The sequence below is a fragment of the Carassius gibelio genome, chromosome A11 (genome assembly GCF_023724105.1).
Source record: "Carassius gibelio isolate Cgi1373 ecotype wild population from Czech Republic chromosome A11, carGib1.2-hapl.c, whole genome shotgun sequence".
In the NCBI taxonomy this organism is placed as follows: Eukaryota; Metazoa; Chordata; class Actinopteri; order Cypriniformes; family Cyprinidae; genus Carassius; species Carassius gibelio.
The window spans coordinates 22,415,153-22,437,826 of NC_068381.1; the positions used below are offsets into that span (position 1 = coordinate 22,415,153).

General features: G+C 39.9%; 2 protein-coding genes across 2 annotated transcripts in view; one reads left to right on the top strand and one right to left on the bottom strand.

Annotated features, from left to right (window-relative positions):
• Positions 1-1,984: 1,984 nt before the first annotated feature.
• LOC128022694 (synapsin-2) overlaps positions 1,985-22,674 on the bottom strand; it is a 113,505-nt gene continuing 92,815 nt past the window's right edge. Inside the window, exons 6-13 of the mRNA XM_052610490.1 lie at positions 11,118-11,180; positions 10,429-10,571; positions 10,192-10,266; positions 9,831-9,933; positions 8,282-8,425; positions 7,131-7,194; positions 3,625-4,264; positions 1,985-2,923 (exon numbers count right to left, since the gene is read on the bottom strand). Coding sequence (XP_052466450.1) covers positions 2,794-2,923; positions 3,625-4,264; positions 7,131-7,194; positions 8,282-8,425; positions 9,831-9,933; positions 10,192-10,266; positions 10,429-10,571; positions 11,118-11,180 — 1,362 coding nt within the window. The 3' untranslated portion in view covers positions 1,985-2,793. The remainder of the gene's footprint in view (positions 2,924-3,624; positions 4,265-7,130; positions 7,195-8,281; positions 8,426-9,830; positions 9,934-10,191; positions 10,267-10,428; positions 10,572-11,117; positions 11,181-22,674) is intronic.
• Positions 11,911-22,117, top strand: LOC128022706 (metalloproteinase inhibitor 4-like). The gene is made up of 5 exons (XM_052610503.1): positions 11,911-12,135; positions 13,548-13,645; positions 18,269-18,374; positions 20,150-20,271; positions 21,079-22,117. Exons 1-5 carry the CDS (start codon positions 12,000-12,002, stop codon positions 21,292-21,294), a joined length of 678 nt encoding a protein of 225 aa, XP_052466463.1. The 5' UTR covers positions 11,911-11,999; the 3' UTR covers positions 21,295-22,117.

Sequence of the window (22,674 nt, forward strand, 5' to 3'; positions counted from 1 at the left end):
CCCCCCCCAACACACGCACACGCACACACGCGCGCGCGCATATAATAGATGTGCCCAAAAATGTTGCACGCGTAAAGATCCAGCTACGTTTAAAGACAAAATAAATGACAGTATAAACAATATAAATACGCTGCAAATAGATTCAATTCATGAAATGATCCTGTTTAAAACATGATGTAGAATATATATATATATATATATATATATATATATATATATATATATATATATATATATATATATATATATATATTATTGTTATTTGCATGTACTTTTGAAGGCCAAAAAAATATTCTTATACGTATATACATTCTGTAAATGACAGACACAAAGTTCTGATTATCTGCTAAAGACTAGGTAGTAGGGTCTAGTTAGGCAGCTCGGTGTGCTTTGAGACGCAGTCACTCTGTTTCTCCTCCCATCGGGAACACCTTTGGAGCGCGTGGAGCAATGCGGAAGAGCCACAGAAATCTGTGCCGAATTAACTGCATGACGCCAAGGTTACGTAACTATGCACGTCCGATTACTCTACCTACACCCGGCGAGATCACCAAAACTGCTTCAAGCGCTTAAACTAGTAATTTAGGCATTTAGCCAAATATTGATAAGGAGAAATTCATACAGCCGGATGTAAAATAATAATGAATAATTCAATACGAACGGGTTTGTTTTATGTGGAATTGCACGAGGAAGTGCACCGCTGCTTTTAGCTGGCAAACAATCAACCCAAATCATATTCGTTTATAGTAACCATTACATCAGGTATCAAAGTATCTTCAGTCAACTTTTAATAGATTCAGCGTGGGCAGTTTCTTTCACTTTCACTCCGTCTATAATTAAACCTTTCTGCCTCAGCTGCTGACTTTGAAATCCACTGTAATAGCTATAGCAATTATTTGAAGTTTCAGAATATTGTATCATTGTTTCACGTGATTACACGTTTAGATTAAGTGTGATAAAGATGGAGAGAGGCAGGTGTAAGGGGTGTCTCTAACATCAATCATGTGACTGGACAAAACCATGAGAGAAGAAAGACAGGGTGAAGTGACAGCTGTGTGTAGAGTCATTAGCAGGATTGCTAAGTATGAATAAAAAAATTATAATTTAGTATATGTAAGTAATGGTTTAAGTAGTGCTGAAAAAATGATTTGCTCCCAGAAGACAAGTGCAATGTGAGTATACTAAAAGACTCCAGGTTTTCTGTTCCTGAATTTGTAGCCCTGACTCTTCTGAAGTGTCCTCTGTCTTTATCAAGAAAAGGGAAGATTTGAGAAGGATTATAATTACAATCTGGAATCAGCCCTTTTCACATCACATTTAAAATATTGTTGTTGTAACATTGAAGACACGTGTGTTTTCCCTGTGTGAGGGGAATGTAGATTTGCTTCATTATCAGACATTATGTAGCCTTGTGTTAAATGAGTGCTAATCACCTTCAAGGTGCTCAGGGTCTACATTTTTCCCCACTCACTTTTTTATAATAGTGTTAGTTTAGTTTACTGGACATTAACATTAGTCATCTACTGCCACCTTCTGGCATATCATTTTCTCTATGTTTCATGATTACATCTGGTAGGGGGGGTGGGGGGTATCATGAATTTTTCTCCAAAGCATAATAACCAAATTGCAGAAAAGGTTACAAATGCATGCATACTGGTACATGTTGCCACTCGATGCTTCAGCTCCCTGTTGAAAAAAAAACAGCATATGCTAGTTAGGTATGTTTTGAAGCATGGCTGCTGGTTTAAGATGGCCCTTAGCTGGTTTGAGCTGGTTTAAGCAGGTCATATGCTGGTCCTAAGCAGGTCCTGGGCAGGAGGTAGTTGTTTACGACCGGCACACAACCAGCTTAAACCAGCTAAGGACCATATTAAATCGGCAGCCATGGTTCGAAACATACCTAACCAGCATATGCTGTTTTCGACAGGGCTGAATGTAGACATGATGGGCAGACTGCAAATGGAGCACAGAGCACACTGGTATGTCAGTAGAATGATGTGCCACATGTTTATTGACACTTGTACAGAGAAAACAATTATCACCGGGTCATGCAAAGCAGTATCACTGCGCACAAAGAAAACACAACATGAACAGTGTGACGCCAGGATAGACATATACTCAAATTAAACTCCTGAGATGTTAAACATACAGTACAATACAATATGCAGAGATACTATAAACATGGCACTCATGAATATCTTGACAGGTTGATAAGTGCTGGATGCAAGCTAATTCGCTAAAACACCAGGTTATCCAAAGAAATCCCACCACTGCACTGAAACCGACCAGTCCAAGCATTGATTACTGTAGGAAACTTGAATAGGACAGTGCTTTTATAAAGATCACGGGGAAATGTTGAACTAATGTCTTAGGGGCTAATGCTTACAACACACCAACTAGTTACACGCACACACTACAGGGGATAAACAAGGGAAACTAGTTACAAATATTTGTCTCTGGGTAAAGAAAACGCACTTCTACGATACAGCTACAACATCGAGGGGTTACAGACGACTTCAGCATACTCCAGCCTCCTGTAAGTGATTGCTTAAGAGCTATCCCCTCCTCATAGAAATTCCAGTGTTTTTTGGGGCAGAGTGACTCAAAATATGTAAACACCAACATCTTGCGAGAACAATCACTGTACATCACTCTAACCTCCTTAACACTCGAATAATTACAGCAGAGTTGGGAGGAGGGGGTTAAATGTACACAGCTACATGGGATTAACCTCAGACCAGGATGGATTTCTGTCAAGTCCCTGGCCACCTTTTGGGCTGTGGGAGTTTGGCATTAGTCAGAGAACAGGCTTGCAAAAGACTTTCGCAAGTTTCGAATGGTCTCCGCCTTAGCTTCATCCTCGTTGCTGGAGCGGAAGGACTCGCCAAAGGCGTTGAAGGCGTTGGTCAAGGACTGGGATTTGCTGCAAAACAGTGAGCATAGTAGAAGGCAAATTAGATCATCCTAACAGTTATGCCTTCATTTCGTGAAATTTCAGTGAACATTAAGTCAAGAAGTTGGATCCCAATCCCACTCATGGAGATTTACCTTCCTGCAGATTTTGCATCTCTAGACCAGGCCAATCACAGGATTGGTTTTCGCTTGAAAAGCACAAGCAGGTAAAGTAGAGCAGGGCTGAATCGTGCAGGAAGGTAGGACTGCTTTCCAACTCACATACTGTCCGTCCTATATTTTATGCAATGTTTGGATTAGCAGGTCCCCAAACATAGTACATTGAAAATAGTGAACTGATTTGCATAGTTTTTTTCTTACTTCATATGTAAAAGTTATGGTTTACCAACACCAGCATAGTGTATACATTTTTATAGGAAACAGTCAAAATGGGATTTAGCCCCCTTCTCCAGGAGAGGCACCCCTAATGTAGGGCAGGGGTGTCCAATCCTGCTCCTGGAGCACCAACATCCTGCAGAGCTTAGCTCCCACCAGCTCCAACACACCTGTGTGGAAGTTTCTAGTGATTAGTGACCTTGATTAGTTGGTTCAGGTGTGTTTAATCTGGGTCGGGACCAAACTCTGCAGGATAGTGGCCCTCCAGGGATTGCAGAATGGTTTCTTGCAGCGAATAATATCCAAACTGTAAAACAATAGTGAACAGATTCTTACTTTAACAGAGGATGAGTTGACTTCTGCTGGGGTGCCGGCTGTTCCTCTACAGGAGGCTGAGAATGGGTTTGTTTCATTGGGGTAGGTTGGGCCGGGGTGGGGGTGGGAGCAGGGGAAGGAGCTGCTGTAACAGGGGCTGAGAGTGCCTCAGATGGAGCAGTAGTCTGATCTTGGGGTTCAGGTTTGACTGGCTCTCTGAACACCGGTTTAGGCTGGAGCTGAGGTTTAGCTGGTGATGGGGGTTTAATAGGAACTTTGGCTGGAGAACGCTCTTGAGCAAGGACCGGATCTGGATGGGTTTGACCAGGGATCTGATCTCTGTCTCCCAGTTGAGCTTTTGGTTGGGCCTTGGTGGGAGGTGGGGTCTGAGGTTTGGGTTGGATCTGAGGCTTGGAGTTCCTCCGAACTGGAGGCACAGGCTTTGGGGGAAGTGGTTTGGGAGGTTGGGGTTTCGGTGGCAGTTCCTTTGGTTTTCCAGGAGTGGGTTCAGGTGCGGCTTGAGCCTGGGGTGTGGGCTGATGCATGGTGGGTGGTAGAGTTGGGGTAGGGCCTGCTTTGGGCACGGGCTCCTGGGCAGGGACTGGCTCAGGTGTAGGTTCTTGACTCTTAGGTTGTGGTTCTTGGGGTTTCACTGCCCCCCCTAGGTTTAGTACAAAAGAGAGTCATCATATTATAACATTTTTACATGTTGAAGCTTGCAAGAAGGTTTTAAATCCAGCACCGGAAACTTTGCATGATTTAAGATATAAAAACAAACAAAAATGAAGGCGCCCCTCAAGACTGCCCAAAGTAACTATACAAAAGGGAAATGTCCAAGATAAGGATAGTCATGTCTACACAGCAAAAATAAATGGCTTTTACTTCAAACATGCATAATGAAATAGATGGGACATTTAGCTTGCAGCAGTATCATAGGTGTGGATGTGAAGAGTAATAGCTGCAGGTTCACAACAACAGGTCATGCATACAAACAAACCCAGACCCAGAGGATGCATGCACCTTCTTTAAAACAAACGCTGCATTTCTTCTAGTTTTCACCCCTAGCCTTAATGGGGATGTTTTGCTTTGCATTGTTTTAGATATACTTTGTTGTATGTTTTACACAAAATCAGAAGTGATCTTTATAGATAAACATAAGAAACAACTGGGATACATGCAGGAGCAGGTAAAATGGGGGAAGTTCTTTGTTCTCTTGACTATTAGAGATAATTATATAATGATCTAGTGAGTGAGGTGTGTCTCGTGGTTTTGCTTTTTTGTTCAAAATACTTGATTATGTTTCCTGATATCTCACTATAACTGAACATACAGTGGGCTTGACCCTTTAGCAAGTTTACAAAGACACCGAGAAGAAGCTCAGGAAGGGTATTCCATTTGAAATGAGGCTAATAAAAATATAATTCAGTAACAAAGAACAGTAAGTCTGGAAAACGGGAGCTTTATTACTTTGGACATGAGGGGGAAAGACTAGATCTATATCAGACAATAATCACAGGTGAAACCCAAGTACTGGATTTAAAGAGGCAGTGACATCAGCTAAGCCTAATCAAGTCAATGGGAAGGAAGTCAGACCACATCAGCATATAGCGATGGAGATCTGATTGTTCACAAGGGGACATGAGTACATACATTGATTTCATTAGTTATAATATTCACACAAAAAAAAGATTTCAGATTTTCACACTCTTTGGTAATCCATGCAAATATACTTAAGTAAACATTTCCCATGCAATATAAGGACATATTTTAAACTCTGATCATAGATGACTCTTGCGCATTATAGATAACATCTTGCATGTTGATAAAACATTAAATGATAAAAATATCAATATACAGAACAAGCACTACACTGATAACACCCCAGATATCCCTCTTATACATATTCAGTCTTGTCCAAGAATACTAAGAATCACATCAACTGGAAAAGCTCATTGTTTGTCAAATATTGCATTAGTAAATGTGAAGGCCAGAACTGTATCACTATATCAGTTTATTTGATTGAAGGTCTTTGCATAAAAACAGTGACTCCACTGAATGGCTGAAGAGCGGTACTTCTAAAAGACCTCTTTGGGATGCTATAAAAATGCATTGCATTAGTTTTACAACAATCATAACATAGATTATTGTAAGGTACCTCTTAAAATTTGGGTGAACATCACAAAAACATGTCTAGGTCATATTTCACGGCAAAATAAAAAGAAACCATACATATATTCAACATAAATTTAATTTTCATTACTGCAGTGAATCCAGACTTCTTTTTTCTATTTTTGGTATTTCCTTGTTATTTTTCTGGTGATTCTCTTTAGATTACTGTTTAGTGTATACTATATGTGTGTTTTTCATTTAAATAGTGTGAAATAATAGGAAGTACAGCAAATATGCTATGATATATTCTTCCCTCCTTAATCTTCATGAAAATAATGCAAAAAAGTTGCAATGCAAAAATCCTAAATGGCTTTATTTTTATTATGCAAAATAAAAGTTATTTTATATTCTTTTGATTTTGGAGTGATGTATTAACAGGACACATTCTTGACAGGTTTCTTGTGATTTTCTCAGTTGACTCTTTCACTACAGTAGTTTGTATTGCTCAGAAAGATATGTGACAGTCAAGAGGTCACGGGAGGAGGGACTCATCTGCTAAATCTAGCCTCCTGTTCTGAAACGTTCATTCAACCTGATCCTAGAACTGACTTAAGTTTGAAATGTAATGACCATTCAGTTTTATGGAAATCCTTCAGATTTCTTTGGCTCCTTATGGTTATCTGTTACAGTTCAACAGGTTGAAACAAGCTTCAAACAATTCCAAAGAACCACCGTTCAACACCTCTTTAAAAATCATGCAGGAAATAGTAAAAACACTTATTTTTTGAAAACAGAAAGTTATTGAATACACATGTTGTGTATTCAGCATGTAAACATGTGGACTTACAACGGCAAGCCTGCTTGCACAGCACTCATGCAAAACCACAAACACTACATCAAAAAAAAAAAACACGTCACACAAACACACACAATCATTACAGCACACATCCGAAAGCTAAGAAATCTCAGCTAGACGATTAGAAACTACCCTTACTGAAATAAGATCGAGTTGTACGTCAGGTCACCAGTCTTTCATATTAGATACTGAGCACATGAGACACCACAGCACTGGACTTGGCTTAGGCACAGTTAGAACTGTTCTTTAGCTGGCAGCGACAACCCTGGAAACCACACGACTTACAAGGACACGATGCAGCCATCAGGAGCAGATCGGGACAGAAATGTGAACAGGACAGAAAAACACTTCATGGGGCAAACGGCACAGATTCTGAAGAGCACGAGCTCCAAACGACTGCATGTGGCACTATCCTAACCTCAACCAGCACCAGTGAACTGAGCTTTAGCTTTATTATGGGCTGAACCGTGTATCTGGAATTGTGGCAGTAGAAATCATTTTGTCTGCACTTGTTTTGGTCCGACTGCAACTCCGTTACAGTCGAGAATGTACTGTAAACAACCTTGTGGAGGGGGCCGCTGGCCGAGGGTCCTGGGGTCAGTCAGGCTTTCTTTTAAGGCAGCACTCTGTAGACACACACACAAACACACACTCAAATGGTTTTCAGTCTTAGTGCATTTCTACTGATTCCCCACCAGGGGGCAACACTAGACAGACAGAGGAAAAAGACAGAAATAATGCTTTGCTCATTTAAAGGGACAGTTCACCCCCCAAAATACAATTCTGTCATTATCTACTTATGCTCATGTTGTCCCAAACCTTTATGATTTCCAAAGGAAGATCTGTGTTTCATTTGTTTGTCGTGAACATGTCATGTAATTTATGTCCTTTTTGTTTTGGACCCAACCTACTTTTACTGTAGGCTATAGAGAGGTTTGGGTGGTTTTAGGTTAAAGTGCAGTCAAAAAGAGTTGGGAATATACTGTAAGTGTACCATGTTTGTTAAAATCCTGTTTAGTGTATTTTTCTGTGCATGTGTTTACTGCCATTTAATTGGTGCCCGAATAGTTCTTGTGTTAACGCTGCAGTGGATCTGAGGATATACGGTACACTGTGTTATAAATTATTATCTTAGTGACATATCAGAAAGGATTTCAGGAAATGAATATCAAATTGTAGTTCTTCTAAGAAAGTGTAAGGGTTTCTCTTTCTGAGCTTTAGATGTGGAGAGACACCTGTCTGCTGCTCAACAGTGGCTCTTTTTATTACTGCCCTCTTCATTTGTTAGACAAATAATACGCCTTTATCTGACAGCGCTCTAAATCACTCACACATCTTTTGACAGTTTGAACATTTCCATCAGTTTGCGCAAAATATGATATGCCTTTTGCAAGACATTGGACGGTTACATGCTTTTCATCTCCAGACAGATCTTTCTTCCTCCCCATGATTGCATTAAAACAGTGACTTGGTTAATCATTTGGACCAACCTCTTTAAGCAGGCTTTCCATCTACCCCAAGAAGACCAGGCAAACTATTTAACAAACCTGTCTGAGACTATCTAAAATGATATGAGAAATAAGTCAAACTAACACTTTGTTAGAAAAACTACAATCTGAATGTTTATTTTACTGTCACTTGATTGGATGTAATTTGGAAGACAGAGCATGTTCTGTTAGAGTTACGCTCCAGTAACATCGGGGTTTGAAGTACTTGTGCAGGTTGTACAGTGGCTGGAGGTCTTTGTGGGGATGGAGCTGCTGATTCCTGGTTCATCTTGGCCAGGACGATGGCAGCGATCAGCTGGCGGTCCTCCAGCTGGTGATCTCCGATCAGCTGCATCGATGAGCCCACCACCTGCAGCCAAACACACACAACAGCATTAATACAGTCAACACCCAGCAGCGTAGTGGAACTGACTAGCGTGCTAACATTGAAACATTGGCATGTCCTACTAAGACTCTTAGAATGAAACAAAACATTTCAACAGCAACACTGATTGTGAGAGAAATCTATGCTTTGACCATGATAGTTCATCATCTGACATTATTTGTCAGACATGAATCCATTCGCCATAGACAAATATCTCTAAGCTAAAGGAAGAATGATGTCCATTTTGGAGATTTTTTTTAACCATATCAAAATAAGTGTGCTGAAAGCACTGAAAGTGAAGCACGTTTCTGTGTCTGCTCCCAAAGAGCCAACGACTGCAACCTGTTCAACAGTCCTGAGAGCGTTTGAGTTCAGTTCATAACATTTATCATAGTGTGCAGTGGAAGCCATAAAATTTCTTTGTGTGTGGAAGAGAGACAAATTTCAGTTATTCTGTGATAACTGTTCTCATTCAAAATAACTGAACACACCCAATAAAACAAGCTGTGTCAAGGAGCATTAGGACACAGCATTGCCGTTAGAGAAGCCGTTGGCTCTGATGTGTCTTGTGGCCGATTGTGACATGCTAAAGGTGAGGATTCATCTTTTCTGTGAGAAAAGGGAAGATGCCCAGCACGTCAAACCTTGACTTTGTTCCTCACACAAAGACATGCAATTTTTGGTGCTAAAAAACGTTATTTGCTACAAAGAAATTATTGTAACTTTTAGAGGTTTAGGTGGAGTCCGGTGCTCAAAAATAGCTGGCTAAAAGAGTAATGTAATTAAAAGTATTCTCTCTTAATCTATCTGGCAGTTATGTGTTATATTGTTTAAAAGGGACTTATATTGTAAGGCTTAGAAGTTCAAACTCTCATCTTGACAGTACAAGTAACAAATCCAATTTATTTTTAGGCCTAACAAAACATATTAGGGTTAAATCATTGTGAGCTGCATCACAATAGTGACACCTGTGGCTTAACAGAGGAGTGCATGATATTTATGACATTTCTATTAACTGTTTCACATATATGGCTAAATTTGGTCTTTAATGCTGAATATAAAGTGAATGACATTAAAAACTAGGAGCGTCTTTCAAATGTAAACACATGAGTTCTGCTTTTGCATGAGGAAAGATGAGCTTCCCAAGAACGATTGCAATGTGTGACTCACATACCTAACAAATTTGGCATCTCTTAGTTTTCTGCCAAACCCTCAATAAACATTGAAGCATTTGTCTGTGTCCTGGCACAGTACACAGTCACTGCGGTCAGCGCCTCCTCTCATGACTATGATCTTCTGTCTCCTCATCCGGTGTTGATCTTCAGTTATCAGCTCACATGCAACATGAGGTCAGGTGGCTTATGTAATGCTTGCATCACTGTGCTCTCACCTCAGTGATATAGTCCTTTCCATCCTTTCCATGTATGGCTTTAACAGCACAGATGTCTAGACCTCCAAAGACATCTGCACAGGCGTCCACCCACAGCTTATATCTGCAGGACAGAAGAGCACCTCACTGAAGAGCTTTCACTTTCTGGTCACTTCTCAAAGACATGTGTTGAACTATTATCAAATTTACTCCCTGTTGAACATTCTTCATTCTTTTCAAACTAAAATACGAAGAATACAAAATGTTCTGCCTTTTTTTAAACATATGTTTTCACGGACTTAAAGACGCAGACCTCATAGAGTCTGTAAAAGCCTCAGTATGTTTGTACCGATGCAGTTAATCAGAAGTGTTTCTTACTCACTTGTCAGTCATAGCTACTTGCTCCAGCATGGCAGAGCCAGTGTTTGATTTCCAGTTGCCAGATATGGAAGTTCTCCTGTGAATTAAAATCAATTATCATTTCATTCACACATATCACATTCAGTCCACACAATGATTTCCTCAATCGTTATCAAAGGGATACTTCACCAAAAAAAGTAATAGCAGCTTGACATAGATGGTCTATTACTGTAAACTGTGTCAGTGCAGCTGTGCTTACATGTAAGCTTTGTAGTCAGAACCGATCTTCTGGACCCTGATGTCATATTTAGCATCAATGAAAGGCTCTGTGGTCGTGTAGGTTTGAGTGATGGCCACAACACTTGCAATGTCCTGGAAGTCACTGTGATTGTCGACTTTCACCTGCCATGACAAAGCACCATTAATATGTTGTCCTGTTGATAATGGGCAAAGAGACGAAGTTGGGTGAAGTGTGCGATTTCTGTGAAATCAGCAGCTCCAGAAGAAGTATACACTTCTTCTGTCAGCCGTTTTAAAGGAAAAAAGGTCATCCCTTCCCCAAACCCAAGCCATGGTTAATACATTGGGTCTCATTCACTAATGGTTGAATGGATTATTAGAACATTTAGAACAAAAGTTATTGATGAATTATATGCTTATATTTCAGATTTCACACACAAATATATGCATATACACTGAATGAGACCCAACACTATTGTGACTGATACAGTACAGCGGTCCACACAAACTGAATGCAATGTCTAAAGGAGACCATCAAAAACAACATGACAAACACATTGCAAAATTACTAAAAATGACTAAAAAATGAAGCTTAAAATATAAAAATGAAAGCTAATTCAAAATACTAATGAACACTACTATAATAATATGCAAATAATAATAAAGTAGCACTTCACTTTTCAAACTCAATCAAAGATTTTAGCATACCTTCCCCATTCCAGAATGAGCATGCCCAATCTTCACCACCGCAGGGAATGTTGGCATTGAGATCTGAAACACAGATTCATTGTTTTCATTGTTGACTTTTATTAATAAACATTTCCATGTTTGGATTAGTTACTGGCTTCATGAAGGATCCAGGAACTGGTCACTATATCATTTAATCCCAACTATAGATCATGGGGAAGTCGTGTCCTAATGACTCATAATCTGAAGGTTGTGAGTTTGAGTCTCGGTCTGAGGGGACTGTAGGTGGGGGGAGTGAATGTACAGTGCTCTCTCCACCCTCAATACCACGACTGAGCAGGACACTGAACCCACAACTGCTCCCCAGGCGCTGCAGCATAAATGATGCCCACTGCTTCAGGTGTGTGTTCACAGTGTGTGTGTGTGTTCCTGGAGTGTGTGTGTGTGTGTGTGTTCACGGTGTGTGTGTGCACTTTGGATGGGTTGAATGCAGAGCACAAATTCTGAGTATGGATCACCATACTTGGTTGTACATCACGTCACTAAATCTTTCATTGTTCAGTTTCTTTTAGTCATTTATTAGCATTGCTGCTGTGTAGTGCTGCAGACTGGTGATAGAAAATACCGTTTGTACACTATAAAAAAAATATTACACTTCTGGATAGTCCCTGTAAACCACCAATACCAACGTCTGTGTGTGTGTGTGTGTGTGTGTGTGTGCATCTGTGTGTTTGTAGAGGGTGGGGTTTGTTTAGCTAGGAGGGTGGTTCTTTCTTCAGCCAGAAATGAAAGCTATAAGACACCCACAGATCCTAGAGAGAGATCATCTCTACAGACGGAGTGGACGAATCATTCAGGGCCACAAGAAGTGTATTTTTTATAGTAGATCCTTGCTGTCGGAGTATGAGTGTGAGCATGTCTGCTGCTGTGACTCTAGGGCTGCTGATTCTGCTGTCTGCGAGACTGAAGGAGCAGGTGTCCGAGGGCTGCAGCTGTGGTCCAGCACACCCTCAACAGATGTTCTGCAGGTCTGAAATAGGTACGTCGATCAAACACTTTATGCTCTTTAACAAAATAAAGAGCCGTTCATCAGGATGGTGTGGCAAATCTTCAAGAACATTACACTGTTACAATATAATATTCCATAAACTTTTGCACTAAATAAAACACCTGTTATCAAAATCTACATTTTGTCCATCAATAATGAAGACTAGTAAGAAACAGTTAAATCTCAACAGATTTGGGTTCAGGACAGTGTTGTAAACTCTGTGTCAAACAAATGAAACTTGTAATTATTGTGCAAGTACAATAATATGATCGAGCAAGCTGGTATTCAAACTGCTGTTGTAAAAAGTCACAGTTCAACAATCTATTTGCATAGTCGTTTTGGAGTGGCATTTACTTTTTAATTAGCTCTGGTTTTGGCTTTAAAAATAGGTGTATTGATTTGTGATGTGATTGATATCATTTGAACTTCAATAAAGTCATGATTGGGGTCATTGACTATTAAATTGGCAAGAACCCAATGCTTTATTTTTGATAATGATAATGATATTTCCCCTCCATTTTAAATTCTTATTATCCAATGAAAGGATATATTTTTTATATCAAAATCAAAAGGATTAAGTCTTTTTTGATCATATTTACCAAGGGTACCAATATTTTTGGCCATGACTGTATGATACTAAATTAATACACAATTATGATAGCGAATAAGAAGCTGACGTCTGATTTCTTCAAGCGGTCATATTTACCAGGTTTACTATGTTAATGTAATGTAATGCATATTTTTTGCATCGCTTATAAATATTTCTGCCTTGTATGGTGATTATAATCCACAAAGGATCAAGTTATTTCAAACATTCGCTGCTGACTGAAAGTGATTTTTGATATCATCTTATTTTAAAAAGTCTTTAATGCTGGTGTTAAAGCTGTTAGCTTTCTGAAATAATCCGTGGCGCTGACGCTCTCTAGACACGGAGAAACTCCGCCTTGGTTCATAACCCCTCCTCTAGTCCCAGATGGCCCGCTTTGCCCCAAGGGTTCCGTCTGGCTCTTTGGGACAAGTTTTTTTTTTTTTTTTTTGCTTTTTGTTGAAATTCAAAATAATGTTCACATACAAGACAATAAAATATAGTAAACTGTACAAAATAAAGCCAGATTAAAGTTGCAATATATCATTTTAAGAGCTCTTGCTGCATGTGGGTCATTTACTTTTTCAGCTATAGAAAATATCAGGTACATCTAGATGGATTATGTATTTAGTACTTTCTTTGTATTCCTTGTATTACAATGTATTCAAATGTATCACAGTGTATTGACAATGTATAGATAGATAGATAGATAGACAGACATGACTGTGTAAGTGTGTGATATTAAAAGAACAAATTGATTTCACTGAAATTATTTCTTTAACACAGTAGTAACAACAATTTTCTAATTTCTGTTTAGTGATGCGAGCTGAAGTAACTGGGGAGAACATACACAGCAATGAAAGTTATCTTGTCACGGGTTCTACATATATTCAGTATGAAATCCAAGTGATAAAGGTGAGCTAAAGAACTTGATGATAACATAAATGTTCTATGGGGAATAATTTTGCTATTTGTCCTTCCGTCCAAGTAGTCCATCATTTAAATGGAGGCAGAGTTACAATCTCTTTGGGATTCTTGTGGATTAACTGGTAGAGTGTAGACTGATATAGACATCATAGGTATTTAAATATGAAAATACACTTAAGATCAAAGAAAAAAATGTTCACAGATATGCATAATAAAAACAGTGACCATTTACTATAACAACTCTGCCACCCATATTAGCTAGTAGCACAACAATAGTCTGGTCAAACCAAACAAACGAATTACAAAACTCTTTGGGCTAGCCAGAAACTGTGTCAAGCCATGTCACCTCTATTTACTATAGCACATCATACAATACAGATTATGTCAAAGCAGCTTTGGTTGCTAATGTAAACTTGGTTCCCTGAGATTAGCGATTGAGTGTTGCATTTAACAGGCTTATCGGAAAACTCGTGTTGACGACTGATTTGTTCACATTCGTCTAACTACAGAAACAAATAGTGCTTCCACCTGCAAGAGTGGGAGGAGCTGACTTGTTTATACAACTTCACCCGGATACAAGAGGGGGACGAGTGGAAAACTGCCTTCATAACCCCTACTGGCCACTATGAGTATTGTGTGATACCGTATGGACTTGTAAACACCCCCTCCGTCTTCCAGGATTTTATTCATGAGGTGCTCCGGGAGTTCCTCCATAGGTTCGTCCTCGTCTACATTGACATCCTCTTATTCTCCCGGAGCCTAGCGGCAGTGTTGTGCCTGAACGCGTTCATTGAAGGATAGTTCATGAACTCGTTCATATTTTGGGCGAACGTGAACTGAACGTGCTGTATTAATGCCTGATGATGTTTATGACAAGGTCGGTGAGAATGGGAGACAAAGCATTAAAGCAACAAGGGGGAAGTGCTGTCCCTTCAATGCTAATGTAAACCCTGGTTGGATGAGGATTCAAAATTGGATATGAAGATGAAATCTGACGCCTAGCTTCATTGTTAAAACTGATAAAATAATTGCTGTCTGTGATTCTGTATGGGCTGTTGCAATAATTTAGAAAAATAATAGCTTGCAGCAACATATGGAAAAAAAACTATGAACTAGTTCATTTTTGGAACTGTGTGAACTTAGTTCAAAATTTTGTAGTTTGAACTATGAACTGAACTAGTTCATTTTAAAGTTTGTGAACTGAACTTTGAACTAGTTCATGTAGAAAGTGAACTTTCCCAACACTGTCTAGCGGATCATCGATGCCACGTTGCGGAGGTCCTGCAACTGCCCGTCCCTAATTGCCCATGGTCACACCTAGGGGTGGATTTTATTTCTGATCTTCCTCCTTCAGATAATAATACCTGCATTCTTGTCATAGTGGATAGATTTTCTAAATCATGTCGTCTTCTCCCCATGAAAGGTCTGCCCACGGCCATGGAAATGGCCGAGTTATTATTTAACCATGTCTTCAGGTACTTTGCATCCCAGAAGACATTGTCTCAGACAGAGGTCCTCAGTTAATCTCCTGGGTATGGAAGGCTTTCCAATCACTCCTAGGTGTGGCCATCAGCCTGTCCTCCGGATACCATCCCCAGTCAAACGGGCAGACGGAAAGGAAGGTCCAGGAGATTGGACGCTTCCTCCGTACCTTCTGTCACGGCCACCAGAACTCCTTGAACCAGTTCCTAGGGTGGGCTGACTACCAACTTCAACTATTTCCCTGGTCAGGTGAACCCAAGGATGTCCCCGCCATCAACTACTGCTTCCGGGAGAGCGAGAGGTCTGGGACGCGGCCCACCACCAACTCCAGCGGGCCTTATGCAGACGCAGAATGACAGGCGACCTTCACCGATCCGAGGCCCCCTCTTACCAACCCGGTCAGAAGGTCTGGCTGGGACATCTGCCTACGCCTGCTAAGTCCCAGATTCATTGGCCCATTCACCATCCTTCAGCAGATCAATCCAGTCACTTACAAACTGCAATTACCTCCTGATTACCTCCACCCCACTTTTCATGTGTCTCACCTGAAACCTCACCATCCCTCTGTCTCTCCCTCCACAGAACCTGGCGAAGCCAAAGCCCCCCCTCCACTCCTTCTAGAAGACTGTGCTGCCTATGAAGTAAGAGACATCCTGGACTCCCAGCGGCGTGGTGGACAACTTGAATATCTAGTGGACTGGGAAGGATATGGTCCAGAGGAACGTTCATGGGTCCTATGCAATGACATCCTGGATCCGAACTTACTTAACACATTCCACTCCAATCATCCCGATTGACCAGCTCCCAGAGGAAGAGGACGTCCACCACGTTGTAGGGGTCCTCGGCCCTCAGGAGCGGGCCGTGGGGAGGGGGACACTGTAACAAACACGTCAGGTTCCACCTCCACTCATTCTCAACACACACCCTCACCTGAATACTAATCACTTCCACCTGACCCTCATCACCATCCAATCACATCGGCACTATAAATACCACACACACGCACTCTTTTCTTGTTTGCGACAAGGTCGTACCTGTATGCTATCTCTAAGGACTGACTCTACCTCTACTTACCTCTCTCCAGCGATTTCCCCGAAGATCCACATCTCCTCTGTGCGTGTGTGTGGTGCACCTCCCTCCTCTGACGTCTTCACCTTGCTATCACAGATCCATTCATCACTGTCATTCATCACTCTACCCAGCACTACCTGCTCCTCTGCTTGTGCCTTAATAAACTATCTTTCTGTTACTCCTCAGCCTCCCGGGTATTCTGTAACAGTGTCATTCAGCATTGAGATTTATAATGCATACAAAGTACTCTGTTCATCACTGTGTACTATATGAAATGGTCGGTTGGTCCTGACTTAACACAAGAAAGTTCAAACATTGGTTGATCTCTGTGTATAAATGAATAACTGGACATACTCCTTCATATTTAACTACACTCTTGACACCTAGTAGATCTGAATACAAGATAAGATCTAGTAGATGCATACTGTATAATGTTCCACAAATTAAAACAGAGTTTGGTAAACTGCTTTTAGTTATAGTGCTCCAACTTCATGGAATGAGTTGCCAAACCACTTCCATTCTCCTGCCGCTACATGGACAACAAGTAATTCATAATGCAGATTCCTATCTGTCTCGGCGGAGAAAGTGCCACATCCATGCGCTTCAAAAAAGTGCAGGGGCCAGAGACAGCCCTGTAATGAGGGGCTATACGGATGTGAAAGTCAGATCCATTGATAAAAAACAGTCCCCAGGGCATATTTGTTTGAGCATCTGTTTTAAAGTCAATATCTTGAACAGCCACTTCATTAGTGTAGAGTTCAGATGCTTGAGATTGAGAATGGGCCTGAGCTCTTTTGTGATTGAGGAAGTAGCAGCAGCAGCTGTAAAGTCTGATTCACTGTTCGTTTGAGGATCTGTCTCCATGGCTCATTTTAAATGCAAGGCTTGCACTTTGGACTGGAGAATGTGAGCATTGCTGTCCTGTATCCAAGTTTGATCTCTGTCATATTTACCTCTAGCAGCAGCAAATTGGCCAGCAGGCTGAGCTTCTTGCTTCAGCTTCTTTCTTCAGAGTAGAGCAAAGAGATGATCTTCATCACTGAAGGAGAACATTTATGATGAATGGTGCTTTGGCTCACCCCTTTTGGTGGGTTGAAGCTCCATTTATCCATGCAGTTACATGAACGCGAACAAATCACTAGCAGAGTAAGCATGAAATTCCCCATAAGCATGTTAAATGCAACAGGAGAGACCGTTCAATAGGAAGCTGACGAAGACTGGAGTTGATGCAGTAAGCTTTTTAGTGACCCAAATTCAAATCCACCTTTTTCCAATCTAATTTTTCTCTCTGTGCCCATCCTATGTCAACATACGGAGGCATTTGATTGAAATTAAATAGGAATTCTTTTTTAGCAGCGCCAAAATAGTTAGGTTTAGGGTTAAGATTGATTATGGTATTAACATGACGGGCTTACCATTGTGCTTGAGTGGGCCCCGCTTTTGCCCGTTTACATTTGTTTGATTTGTTTGTTATATGCCAGTCAGAATTCATGCATTTCCACTGTGCATGCAAGATCTAAACGGGCCAGCCGGGGCTGCAGCTTACAACTACGATCTTCAAGGCCACAATCAAACAGCATAAACTAGTATTCATGATTATTTCACATGGATGAAGGACCCACATATTGAATTAAATCTGCTCCGATTGGTTTGTCATCACATGGCTTCTTTCAGACACAAACAGACACAAGTTTTTTTTTCTCCATTCTGTCACCGATGGAGTTTCGGTTCCTTGCCGCTGTCGCCTCTTGCTTGCTTAGTTGGGGTCACTTCATCTACAGAGATATCGTTGGCTCGATTGCAAATAAATGCACAGACACTATTTAAACTGAACAGAGATGACATCACTGAATTTAATGATGAACTGTTTCAATGTTTGTGTATTTTGTGTTACTCCATAATGATGTTCCCAAGTCCTGCCCTGATCATATACATCTATACTGTATATACACTACAGTGCACTATTTGGCTTCAAATAGCCAAATAAAAATGTAATATGGTAACTTTGCAAAAATGATAGGAATAAAGGCTACCAGCAACAAACTTTTGTTTTTGCAGGTGTTCAAGGGTTTTGACAGAATAAAGAGAATGCAGCATGTCTACACCAATGACGAGTCTTCATTGTGTGGTAAACCACTGGATCGTGGTCAGTATCTGCTTTCAGGTAAAAGCTTTTATAATGTTTTAACAAATTACCACATTTTTCTTGGTGTATTAAAATGAGACTTTATTGTATAAAAATTAAAAAAAAAAAAAAAACTTTGAGAAAGGAAAATGTCTTCCTAAAGTCTAGAAGTGCATTTATTACCTCTAAGGCCAAACTCAAGCTGTGTTTCTACTGTCTGGCCTGTGATAAACCTGCCTCCACAGAACAACAAACACAAACCCTCCATTTCACCAGCAGGGGAAAGATGAATGAAAACTAGAATGAAAGCTAGCTCAGTAGTATCAATCATGCTGAATCAACATATTTCACTTAAAAAAGAAAACACGCTTACTGCTCCCCTGCTTTCATTTATTTCCTCATAGGAATGCACAAAATTCCATTGGGGCTTTTAATTCCAAAGATGTACATATTTATAAAAATACTAATAAACTCTTGAATGTTTATGCCATATTTATTTATAATGAACTAAATAATGCAACCTGAGGAGGTTTGAGCTGACAAACAGAAATCTGGAGTTATGTACTTTAACTATATGGATGCAAAAGTCCATTACCAACAAAGACAAAGGGAAGAGACTAAATGAAACCGAATAAATAGACAAGTTCTTCATCTGGTTTGTGATTTTTTCATGAGTATAATGTGCACTTATTATGGCAAAGGTTAGCAAACAACGTCTTCAGCATTGTGTGCATGTAACGCTGTAAAAACCTTCATAGTTACGGGTAAAAGGAGGCGCGAAGTGGCAAACATTTAAATGAAACTTTAATAATAAAACAAACACCAAAACCAATCAAAGAACCAAACCCAGGCCTGGTCCTCTCTCGTCCTTCAGTCGTAACTCCTCCTCTATCCTTGTGGTTGTCCTCTGTGGGACTGGAGACCGGTGAGTGGAGCAGCTGTCGCTCATTTCCATTCACTCCACAGGCCTCGCTCCACTCAGAGTAATTCTATAAAAAGAGATTTCTGCCTCATATGGTGTTCACCGTCGGATTGCAAGTTATTTCAGATGCTTGCTAAAGGTAAAAATGAAATCAAAATCATTTAAAGTGTCGTAAAAGTTTACATAATAGCTGGTGGCCTGATATGAAAACATGGGAGATGAGCAACTGACCATCTCCTGATGTATTGAAAGGTGCTGTAGGGAACTTTTGTAAAAAAAAAAATATTTTTTACATATTTGTTAAACCTGTCATTATGTCCTGACAGTAGAATATGAGACAGATAATCTGTGTAAAAATCAAGCTCCTCTGGCTCCTCCAAGTGTCCTATTGCCATTTGCAGAAAGTCATGCGCTCCCGGTAAAAATCAATCAATCAGAGCTGCGGTCCGTAACTTTGTTTGTGTTCAAAATGTAGAAAAATGTATATAATAAGCGAGTACACCATGAATCCATTTTCCAAACCGTGTTTTTAGCTTGTCCTGAATCACTAGGGTACACCTATAATAAGTGTTTATATTCGGACTATTTTAGATTGCTTCGGGGGTACCGCGGCGGAGTAACCCAGTACCTTTGTGATTCTTCATAGACATAAACAGAGAGAAGTAGTTCCGGCTACGATGTTCTTCCGCAAGACGCAAGCAGTTCTGTTTATTAACCGCTAGAGCGTCAAAAGTTCCCTACCGCAGCTTTAAACCTACATATTCATATTCATCTGCTCCTAAACACTGTGAGAGCCGGAATGACTGGCTAACATTATATTGGTGGACCTCAGGGAAAATAAAATTACAGAAATTTGTGATACTGTATGTTCTTTCTTGTTTTTATCTCACAGGAACAATCATGTCTGATGGAATCATTTTTTCATTGTGTGACGATGTTAGGCTTTGGGACGATCTCTCCTTAATAGAAAAAAAGAACATCAAATACAGATTTCCGATGGGCTGTAACTGCACGGTAATAAAATATGTAATACAGTATATTTATTTCAACCCAGATGAACATTATTACCACTCAATTACCAAACAGAAATATCATGTCATTCCACTGAATTACTTTTATGTAAAGGAATAACCAATGTAATAAAGGACTTGATGATACACACGAACAGGATAATAAGGGTTATGGGTCGTTTCCGGGTTTAAGCGTTTTGCATATGCTTTGTTAAAAAAGAAGCAGTTTTACCACTGATCTATCAGTGAATTTTACTCAAGATGTCAAGTAGATACCAAAGATTATCATAACCAATGTTCTTCACATATGCGGACTGATGTTTTAGAAAGGGTTTTATTTTTATTCTAAATGGGATAAAACATCAACAATAAAAACAGCTAGCTAGTTTAACTGGTTATCTTAAAGGTCCATAGATATCGCTGTTATTTTTGGCTGTTAGCACGTTCTCCGACAAGCGGTGACGAGACCTGTTTTGCTGGTTTGGCCAGATGACATTCCTCCTATAGCCAATTGAAAAAAACAATAATCCAATTTAGAGAAAGTTTTCAGTGGTTAGTTCACCCAGCCGTGTCTGTATTTAAAAACGACTCTTATTAATGGCATGTAGCCCATTCAAATCGCTGTTTTCTATTATTCACTGAGCATTATACAGCTGTCCCTTAGAATGCACAGCTGCAGCTATGCCTCGTTTATGATGGCTCTTATTTATGATGCTTTGAATTAACAAAAATTAGTCATACTTTAGTTTGGAAATAAGGCATTAACATCATATTGCAGTTATACTCATTTTTGAAATGGTCTTTTCTACAGATTTCTCTCTGCTTGGAAAAGACCTGTCAACCCAGCACAAAAGATGAGTGTATACTGACAAACTTGACAAACATATGGGAATTAAGGTATCGAGAACCAATGCACGATTCTGTCTGCATCAGACACCGCAATGGCACCTGTGTCTGGTATGGAGGAACCAACAAACCTTCTGAAAATGACACCATGGACGCATCTGATGGCCAAGAGCATGAGTGACTTCTCACTGTAAATGAAGTTGCTTGAAACTGTCCAAGAAGACAGTTCAAATGTAAACACATGCAAGCTTTTTAACCTGCTAATCTTTCTTCTAGACACACAGAACACCTTAAGGCCGTTCACACCAAGGATGACGACGATAAAGATATTAAAGAATAGCAAAGTCCACAGCACAACTACAATGATAAAGACAAAACAACGATAAAAAAAAATATATAAATTTGACAGTCAATCAGAATCCATCATTCTGTAACAAGCTCAAGAAATGTAAAGCGGCAGACAAGCGCGTGTTTAGAATAAACAGACAATATTGTTTGCTGGTGTGGATGCTAATATCAATATCTTTATAGTTATCACTCTTGGTGTGAACGGGGCTTTAGCCACCATCGGCTAACAACCGCACAGGCCCTGTCCCTAATGAAACACTTCATGTGCACTTGGGGTCTTACGGTCTTACAATGTGCATGTGTCCATTAAGCCCACAATACCCTGGCTGTCCCATTTGTCATTTTAGCATTCAGAAGGGTGCTCGTTATGCACCCTCGATCTACACTTCTGCAGACAGTCAAGAGGTGTTGTTCCATGAAAGTGTGGACTCAGAGGAAGACCGCAAGGGTTTAAGGTGCCATTTTGGACAGGGCCACAGGACACTCTAGCTTTGTCTGGCTAATCAGTAACCTGCATTATAATTAAGCGTTGGATTATTAGCATGTCATGTTTTTACTTCAGTATGATGACTCTCCATTAGGAACCAATCATTTGATTTCCTATTCAAAAATGAATAAAGAAGAATGAAGTAGCTTGCTTTTTTTTGGTGGGGGAGGGGGGGGGGGGGTTTGTTTAAAAATTGTTTGCATTCTTAAATTAGTTCTGTCTCTTTGGACAAAAGTGAAGTGGAAATAACAGTTCCATGATAATATGTCTAACATTTACCACTCTCGTCTTTTAAGTCAAAAGACACTAGCTATGTGTGTGTGGCATTAATAAATAATTGTGAAAATTGAAGTCACATTTATGAAATAAATTAGTAATATTAGTTTTATTACATACTAAATTGAATGTACTAAGACGTACTAAGTCTTATTTCTTGGGCTTGAGAAAGCCAATATGTATCTGAACATTTATTATGAGAGTAATTGACACCGACTAAAACTTTAATGTTTCACCATAAAAAGTACTTATTAATGAACACATATGATTATGGTGGGTTTAATTTCCTTGATTTCTCTTCTTTGAACAACACTTTCAAAATTAATTGGATTAGACAGTGTTTGTGTAATCCAAACTCAAATGGACTTTTATCCCCATAACTACTTTTCAAAATTAGGTGGTCTCCCTTTCCTATTGATCTGTATTTATAATATTGCTAGAATGCCTTAC

Excerpts from the sequence above, each read along its gene's own strand:
- LOC128022706 (XM_052610503.1), top strand. The coding sequence starts at position 12,000 with ATGAGTGTGAGCATGTCTGCTGCTGTGACTCTAGGGCTGCTGATTCTG. Across the intron at positions 13,646-18,268 it reads ATGAAATCCAAGTGATAAAG|GTGTTCAAGGGTTTTGACAG; the intron begins GTGAGCTAAAGA and ends TTGTTTTTGCAG. Across the intron at positions 18,375-20,149 it reads TGGTCAGTATCTGCTTTCAG|GAACAATCATGTCTGATGGA; the intron begins GTAAAAGCTTTT and ends TTTATCTCACAG.